The sequence below is a fragment of the Cricetulus griseus genome, chromosome X, assembly GCF_003668045.3.
Source record: "Cricetulus griseus strain 17A/GY chromosome X, alternate assembly CriGri-PICRH-1.0, whole genome shotgun sequence".
NCBI classification, from domain to species: domain Eukaryota; kingdom Metazoa; phylum Chordata; class Mammalia; order Rodentia; family Cricetidae; genus Cricetulus; species Cricetulus griseus.
The window spans coordinates 63,642,902-63,652,395 of NC_048604.1; the positions used below are offsets into that span (position 1 = coordinate 63,642,902).

General features: G+C 35.4%; 1 protein-coding gene across 2 annotated transcripts; it reads left to right on the forward strand.

The window, feature by feature from the left end:
* Nucleotides 1–428: 428 nt before the first annotated feature.
* On the forward strand, nt 429–5,549 carry Itm2a (integral membrane protein 2A). 2 transcript variants are annotated; one of them, XM_027433015.2, is made up of 6 exons: nt 429–539; nt 3,801–3,932; nt 4,185–4,382; nt 4,608–4,718; nt 5,186–5,336; nt 5,461–5,549. In XM_027433015.2, the coding sequence occupies exons 1-6, from the start codon at nt 429–431 to the stop codon at nt 5,547–5,549; spliced, it is 792 nt and encodes a 263-aa protein (XP_027288816.1). The 2 variants fall into 2 exon arrangements, with proteins under 2 accessions (XP_027288816.1, XP_035305684.1); XM_035449793.1 differs by lacking the exon at nt 3,801–3,932.
* The last annotated feature ends 3,945 nt before the right edge of the window (nt 5,550–9,494 follow it).

The window sequence follows — 9,494 nt, forward strand, 5'->3', positions numbered from 1 at the left end:
TGGGAAAACAGTCAAAGTCAGGGGCTTATTGTGATCCAGGCCGAAGCAGAAAGACACGACAGGCAGGTTTCCTTCCTGCCTTGCTCTTATCTGAGGGAGCAGAAGGCAGTAGGAGCATGCCTGGGGTGCAGGTGAAGCTTGTCCACCCTAAGCCGGCCATCAGCTCCAGCTACCCTGTCTTCCCAACTAGCAGCTTCCCACCCCCACTCGCTTCCACTCCAGCGCTTGGGCCCCCTCCCGCTCCTCCGTCAGCACCTCCCTGGCCACTCCCACTGCGTCATAAGCATCCCCAGACCTGCGCTTGCCACAGTCTGTGGGAGACAGGGAGAAAGTGCTGCTCCTGGGCAAGCGCGGTCTCTTCCTCTTTCAACCTGCAGCCCCGGGTACTGATTCGAGCCGCGCCTTACCGCGCAGCCCGAAGGTTCACCATGGTGAAGATCGCCTTCAACACCCCTACTGCGGTTCAAAAGGAGGAGGCTCGGCAAGATGTGGAGGCACTCGTGAGCCGTACTGTCAGAGCTCAGATCCTGGCTGGCAAGGTAGTTCCCACTTGGCCTATGTCTGCCTGCTGGGGTTTGGTAATAGAGAGAGAAGGGTGTGGGTGTGCAGGTGCAGAGGACAAAATGTTGACTGCTCTGCAGTCCTCGAGTTTGAGGCAGGCCAAGTTGCGCTGTTTAAGTTGCCGTGGGCCACCTTTTACTCTGCCTCGATTCGTGCCCCTCTGCATCCATGCGATTCCATCCCTTAACAACAACTATCCCAGGAAGTTGTGGGAAGGAGTTTGAAGAAATTCCTTCATGTCATTTTGTTCTGGGAAACGGGTTATGGAATTAGCCAGAGACACAATTATAGCCACAGGGACAGAGCAGTTACATGGGGTGAAAAAGGGCAAGAGACTTAACTGTTCTTTCTTTACTTTTGACTTGAGTGAAGTACTATGAATCTGTCTTTGTAGAATTGCTGATTGTGGAGGTTGAATGGAGGCAAGGGGCAACCTTAACACCACCAAACTGCATGGGTTGGGGGAAGTCTGTTTCTGCACAACACACACACACACACACACACACACACACACACACACACACACACACACACACACGACCTTGTGCGTATTTTTAGGTACTCAGTGCTAACGGTTAGGAAATGGAACTGTCAAAAAACATATATTGGTTTTAATTCTTGGCCAAACACTTGTAACAATAAATTTTGAGCTACTCTTCTTTTGGTTGTCATTCCTTTTTGAGTAACATCCCACTCCCCTCATGCAGATCTGAAGGACATCAATTGTTGCAATTTAAACAACTCTTTTTCCAGGCACTGGAGAAGTTTCTCCTCCCAGGTTATTTATCTAGTCCAATTTATATTTCTTTTAAAAACCAACCATGTTTGGAGTGTTGATAAACTCTCGTTTTTCCTCAGTAAAATCTCAATTTTAAAAGGCGATTGTATTTTCTTCTGCATCTGTGGAATCTGCAGTAATGGGGCTTGATCTGTCCTAACTTGTCCTGTTGTCTTTAGAAAGTTTTCACTTTTAGAGCAGATATTTGAAAAGTGTTTTGAGGGAGATCTGAATTCATGTAGTAAAACTTAATTATGCACACAATTTGAAATGCTAATGAGCTGCTGTAGAACTTTCATCATGGAAACTTTCAATAGTTAACTCTGCAATCAAACTAGCTTTTGTGTATCACACATTCTGCAACTCAAAAGCAACACACCCTTGCATTGTTGAGGTTTTAATTAAATGACAGAAGGTCAAATATGTAGTTGTCTTCCTACTAACTTTGTAAATGAAACATGGCCAGATTTGAGGGGAGGTCTAACTAGATGCCAGTAGTTAAAAATAGCCACACAGTAATCCTTTTTTCCCCTCACCACCAAAAACTTCATGAGTGGCAGAAAGATTCAATTAATATGTAATACTTTTGCCAGTCCTTTGGTGCATACAAACAAACATCTCCACTTGGATTATATTTCTTTGTTAGGTTTTAGAGAAGCAGCAATAGAACCCTGACATGGCCACTTTGACAGTACTATTTGACATTATATTTCGATATTAGGCCTGATCAACAGAGATTGAGTATGTTGGACTCATATTGGCAAATGATAAACAGTAACTTTTAAAATATACTTCAAGAAGAAATTAGCTATGATAATTGATTCACTCAACTACACTGAATTCCAACAACATTAAACGAAAACAAAAGAAATCCTTATCCCTACTGAATAGGCATGTCTAGTGAAACCAAGACCCTCATACTTCAGCCATGCTTAATGATCAACTTCCTGACTTATTGGAAAAGAGAAATGAAATTACATTATAAATTGTTGTTCTGCTCAGTAATAAGAAAAAAGAAATTCATTCCTCAGAAAACTTCAAATTAAGCTATTATGTGCCTTTTAGCAAGTCATTTTATCTTCCTGCACCTAAATTTAATTATTGAAAATATGTCTTCTAACATCCCACAGCTGTATTACAATAATTCCCAGTCAAAATTTAAAGTCCAGTTTCTGTAGTACTAAATATCAGTTTAGATTTGTAAGGAAAACATCTAGGCATTTCAGTAAGGGTTGAATATAATTGAAGAAATAAGCTTCAATAAATTATTAAGAAAATGTGAATCTCAAATTTTGGCCTTTAAAAAAGTCTTTATTTTGTGGACAAAAATTATCAAATGATTTTCTACATTTTGCACATTAACATTCGTTTTTGACCAAATTGATATAAGGTCAGTTAAATATCAAAAACATAGCAACTTCGTGAAAAATTTTAATGGTAAACAAACTAGAATAATTTTTAAAACAATTTTTATTAACAGAACGGAGATTTGCTGCCCACTTATTCTCTCGTTGAGTGATAATGCGGCTGAGGAGTATATTGTGACATGCAAATTGAAAATAGCAGACCTTTCAGTTCCATGCTCCATAGAGGGCGAAGTTAATCAGTTACTTCTTGTTTTGGATTTTTCTTTTTAGAATGCTTCTGCAAATTATTGATTTCATAAAATGTTTAAATCACTGCTTCATAAACAGCTTCTGCATGTAGCAAATCCTCTACTTTCAAAACTAGTGTTTGCTCTAGAACTTGGAAAATAGTACTATTGCAATATATAGAATAGTGGATAATACCAGGAAGCTTTATACTTACTAATAAAATTAAGAATATTATTATTGATATATATATAAAAAGAAAATATATTATTGATCTGAATTAATTTCTGAAATAAAAGGAAGTAATTCATTTCTAACTTCACAATAAAGCTTTTTGAAAACTAGCCAACGGATTGAAGGTTACTAATACTCCTTTAAGTTGATGAATTGTTTTCTAAGCAAGTAGAAAAGTGTCTATTTCTATATTCTAAAATGTCAGTGAAATAGCTCCAATTATTTAAAGAACATACTTTTTAGAGACAACCTGCACTATATCATATCTATAGTTTAAAATATTATTGCATCCATTAAATATTTGTTAAAACACAGATGTATTAAGTATTTTAATAAAAAATCCCGTTCTACAAATTAATGATTGTTTAAATATTCTACAAGTACATATTTTAACTATATATATATGTTTGAAAATGCTAGAAAGAAGGCCAGTGTTGGTGGAGCATATATATATATATATATATATATATATATATATATATATGCATCAGAAATTGTCTTGGGATGATTTTATATTATAACATTTTAGTTTATTTTCAAAATATTTTGGTTTTGGGGGTTGATAAACTGTATACAAAAGCAACTGTCTAAAAGTATAATGTGTTTTTTTTTAATTTTTGCTTTTTAATCAATAGGAGCTCAAAGTTGCAGAGCAGGAGAAAGATGGCTCTTCTGGAAGGTGTATGCTTACTCTCTTGGGGATGTCATTCATCTTGGCAGGACTGATTGTTGGTGGAGCCTGCATTTATAAGTACTTCATGCCCAAGGTAATAATTATGATCCTTAATACTCTGAATTACTAATTGCCATGTATTTCATTATCAACCCAAGTAATTATTTGGTGCTAACCAGAGAAATGAAGACTCGAGGAATGTTTTCAAATTACCTTTCAGTTCTCACATTGCTTAGGCTTCATGATGCTATACCAAACAAGCCTCCGATTAACACAGTGTGATGCACTGATATGAGTGTCCTGGCAGTGAGTATTAGGATGTGTGAAGTCACCCTTTGTCTCTTAGAACACAATTTACCATGGAGAGATGTGCTTCTTTGATTCTGAAGATCCTGTGAATTCTGTTCGTGGAGGAGAGCCATACTTTTTGCCTGTGACTGAGGAGGCTGATATCCGTGAAGATGACAACATTGCAATCATTGATGTGCCTGTGCCCAGTTTCTCAGATAGTGACCCTGCAGCAATTATCCATGACTTTGAGAAGGTTGGTTTCTCTTTCTTGCAGCTATTCAAAAGTTTTCTCTATTCCTTCTTCATTGAAAGGCAATGAATCTATTTATAAGTGAACACCTTTTTGAAGCATAGCCCTTTCATTGTGTTGTTGTTGGATAGACTATAATGAATTTTCAAAGAATATCTGGCTGTTTGTTCTAATGGCACTCAGAAAATCTGAAGTATTAATGCCCATCTTTTTTCACCTCCCCAACAGGGAATGACAGCATACCTGGACTTGCTTTTGGGAAACTGTTATCTGATGCCCCTCAATACATCCATTGTTATGACTCCAAAGAATCTGGTGGAGCTTTTTGGCAAATTGGCAGTATGTATTTTAGAGATTATTTTCTCCATAAGCATTTCCAGATAATTTTGCTTCATTATTCAAAAACGTTAATGAGTTGGCCCAGACAGACGTAACTGAAGTATTTTATGTTAATCAATGTAAGCCAGTCAGACAGACAAATACTTTATGTTCTCCTTCATATATGGAAGCTAAAAATATTCACCTGAACACAGAACATTGATTAACAGAAGTTGAGAAGGGAGTGTGTGTAGGGAGGGGTGGATAAAGGGAGGTCGGATTTGATCAATGCATGCTGTGTATTAAGTGCAAATAGCACACTGAATTTGAAACCCATAAATGTATATGTGTATAATAAAAGTAATGTATAAATCCATGCTAAAATGAAATCTATTTTAATAATGTCTATTTTTAAAAGTATGTAAGTGGGAATTTTAATACTGTCTTTTAGAATTTATTATCTTAATATTTTTTCTTTTCACTTTTAGAGTGGCAAGTATTTGCCTCACACTTATGTGGTTCGTGAAGACCTGGTTGCTGTGGAAGAGATTCGTGATGTTAGTAACCTTGGTATTTTTATTTACCAACTTTGCAACAACCGAAAATCCTTCCGCCTTCGACGCAGAGACCTCTTGCTGGGTAGGCAATTTATTATTATTGGGTGAATGGAAGAGGGTGATGGTAGACTGCATGGAAATGAGCGTGATAAATACCTTCTCATGAACACAAAAAACTCAAAAGTCATCTTTTTATGCCTTCACAGGTTTCAACAAGCGTGCCATTGACAAATGCTGGAAAATCAGACACTTCCCCAATGAATTTATTGTTGAGACCAAGATCTGTCAAGAGTGATGAATGGCAGATAAAGAGTATCCTTGGTAATAAGAAGTCAGAAACTTACAGTCTGTCTTTGATAATAAAGTCTCCGGGATACTCACAATATTTACTCATACATTTACTCTATTGCTTATACTGGAAAAGGAAAGGGGGGAGAAAACTACTAACCACTGCAAGCTCTTGTCCAATTGACTTTGCTTGCTGTTTGCAACAAATTAAACAGTTATCTTTTCTTTTGAATTTATAGGGTTTAGATTCTGAAAGCAGCATGAATATGTCATCTAACATCCTGACAATAAAGTCCATCCTTTGTTTTTATTTAAAGCAAGTTCTTGACAAATCATGGATAGAGCGTGCTTTAAAGTCAAAATATCTCAAATCATTTTTGACATTTTTGTGTGAAGCATGTCAAATCTCTTAACATTATTTTGTTTTACTCTTAATTTTGTTCAACTCTCCTGATTTCAGAAATTATATTTTTACATTTCTATCAGGTGCTCTTTAATGAATCTGACTTATATGTGAACAATGTTCATGAGGAAGCAATTTTTACACATGTAATGATTCTTTCTCACTGATATCTGTATTGTGAAATCCACAAACTGTACAGGTGCTGAATGCTGTAAGGAGTTCTGGTTGTGAATTCTACAACCCTATAATAAAGTTTACCATATTCAGTCATGTTTTATTTTGATCACTTGACAAATAATGTGGAAATTATTATGTATTTGGCTTTTGTTTACATGAATCAACCGTATCCATTGCCACTTTTACATATAATTACATTTCATAATCTCACACTTTCATTTTGTATTAATTGCTTTTTAAATATCATAAGTTTCATGTCATATAAATTCAACTACTTACAGAGTCTTTAGTTCAGGACCATTGAAAACATTTTAATGGTTTTACTTTTTCATAAAAACATAAACAACCATATGCAGCTATAGCAGATTACCAAAGACTAACACTGAATAAGGCATTGAAACTTTTTAAAGTTAATTTATTTAGTGTGTCGATGTCTACCAAAATGAGTGTGTGGAGGTCAGAGGACAACTTTGTTTTGTAGATTCTCACCTTCTACCTTGACGAAAGTGCTGGGGGTGGAACTCAGATCTGAGGAGAGTAAGGCTTGTTGAAGCATGTGCCTTAACCTCTGGAACACTGGTTCAACACTAATTATTTCCAACAACTTTACAAGCCTGACATCTTTACACATTAACCTACTCCATACTAAGTGGGCCAGTACTGTCATTTCTTTTCTATTTGTTGATAGTGACTGTTGCTCAATTTCTGTAGACAAAAGTTGCCAGTTCAACCCAGGACTTTAAAATTTCAGCATTATTTTAAAATAAAGTAAAACAAATACTTAACTATACATTCAGAAATAATAACACACACTTTGTAAGATATAGAAAGAAAATACAGGTTTAATGGTTGGGAAGCAACCAGAACTTATACATTCAAGAACTGTTTCTCAGCTGGACACAGAGACATATGCATCCGTGAAACCACCTACTCAGGAGGCTGAGATAGGAGATGAGAACTTGAGCCTATTAGTTTGGGATCATCATAGGCAACATGCAGAAACTGTGTTTCAAAAAAAATCAACACCAACAAAAACAGATTGTTAGCTCTGAAAACACATACAAGTAACATTATACAGACTAAACAAGTTATACTTAAGAATATATTTAGGAATATACACATATAGATACAAATGAGTAATAATTAGTGTAAAAAGAGGGCATGGATTTGAATGAGGATTTGGAGGGAGAACTGGGAAGGAAAATATGTTCTATTATAATCTCAGAAAGTATAAGGCTGTGGAGAAACAGAGAAAGTTGTGAAAAGAACTGATTCTTTAAAAGAAGAAGGGATGCAAAGATAGCTTAGCATTTAAGAGCATTGACTGCTTTTACAGAGGACCCAGTTCCCAGCATCCACACAGCAGCTCACAACTGTGAATACAGGGCCAGAGAATCCAATATGGGGAATTTCCTTCTTATGGCCTCCACAGGGATCAGGCACACATGTGGCACACAGACATACATGTAGGAAAACACCCATACATATAAAAATAAAATTTTATAAAATAAATATGGTACAAGATTGTTAACAAATGAAAGAATATTTACAAATAACTTGACGAAGTTCAACAATCGGTCTTTTTAGAAATTGGTTAAATTAATTATATATACTAAATTATATAATGCAACATTATGTATTATTTATATCAGAGAAAAGAAAATGTATTATTTTCAAATTAATAATGTCTAATGATGGTTCACAAGAATGGGGGATTGTTTTTGTACCTATTCAATGTTGTTTCTGACATTCTGGTCAATGTAGTTATATATAAGATAAACATATCACTTTTCAAAGATTCAAAGAGGATGAAACTATGTTTGCTAACAGATAAAGTTATCTAAACACTAGAGACTAGTGGATTAAATAAAAGACTAACACAGTGATTAATTATTATAAGTACAAAGTGAATGACTTCCTTTTGTACCACTAATGATCAGATAAACATAAATCCCAACAGGTTAAATAAAATACACTGTGCTTAGTAGCAACAGACACATAAGGGAAATTCCTGTTTATTTTAAAGAAAATGAGAAAGCTTAGTTAAAAGACATTTGAAGAATTTTGTGTAACTAGAAAGAGAAGAGAGAACATTAAAAACAAATTTCTCAATTAAATTTATTTGAACTCATCTCAATCAAAAACAGAAATACATGTTTCAGAACTCTTCAAAACTATTTGAAAGGTTTTCTAGAAATGTAAATAATTAGAACAGATAAATAAGCAAACAAAATTAATTAGAGAGGAATATATCTTACATTAACAGTCATTAAAGCACAGCTAAACTTACAGTAATTTTATCAACTACTTTCACACAAGTTAGAAAAGAAAAATGGCCCCCAAAGAAATACAACCATGAAAAACAGAATGTTTTAATACAAACATCTGTAGAAAGATGACTTTTATATCAATTTTTTGACAAGGGGTTAAGTGAAAACGCAAAAGATTTTACATTATGAAACAGCATAACACCTTATAGCCATCTACAGTGTCTCTTAAATATTTATAACTTATGAATAATTTTAAAAGAAAAATATTTAGAAACTTTCAAAAGTATAAATGACTGTTAATTTGGAACTGGAAACTGAAACTCAATATGCAACAGACATTGGTTCTCTGAGTACCTGAAATTAATTACAGAAATGAGGAATCATCTATCAATGTTTTTCAACCTATGGGTTTTGACCCGTTTTGGGGGGGTGTCAAATGACCCTTTCACAGAGGTTGCCTATGACCATTGGAATATAGATTATTACATTATGATTTATAACAGTAGCAAAATTAATTATGAAGTAGCAACGAAAATAATCTTATGGTTATGAGATCACCAAAACATGAAAAACTATATTAAAGGTTCACAGCATCAGGAAGGTTAAGACCACTGCTCTAACAAGTAATTTGTGAAGCAGTTTTAGGTTCCATAACCTAATACCATGTTTCATTTCTATTTAATGCCTCTAATCTGATTATTTATACATTAATCATTGGTTGGGTATTGTGCTATATATTTGGGGTGCATACAATTGTGAGAAAAACATCATGGACACTCAGTATTATATAGTCTTTTTTTCCAACTTTTTTTATTTGACTTAGAAACAGCATTGTTTTACATGACAATCCCAGTTCCCTTCTCCCAACCGTCCGCCCTACCCCCTGCCCAACTAAAACCTTATCTGTCACATATCTTTTCTGCTCCCCTTGAATGGTGAGGACTTCCATAAGGTGTCATCAATGTCTATTGTATCCTTTGGGATAGGGCCTAGGCCCACCCCCGTGTGTCTTGGCTCAGGGAGTATTCCTCTATATGGAATGGGCTCCCAAAGTCCACACCTATGCTAGGGATAAATACTGGGCTTCTACAGGAGGTTCCAT

Excerpts from the sequence above, each read along its gene's own strand:
- Itm2a (XM_027433015.2), top strand. The coding sequence starts at position 429 with ATGGTGAAGATCGCCTTCAACACCCCTACTGCGGTTCAAAAGGAGGAG. Across the intron at positions 540-3,800 it reads CTCAGATCCTGGCTGGCAAG|GAGCTCAAAGTTGCAGAGCA; the intron begins GTAGTTCCCACT and ends TTTAATCAATAG. Across the intron at positions 3,933-4,184 it reads ATAAGTACTTCATGCCCAAG|AACACAATTTACCATGGAGA; the intron begins GTAATAATTATG and ends TTTGTCTCTTAG.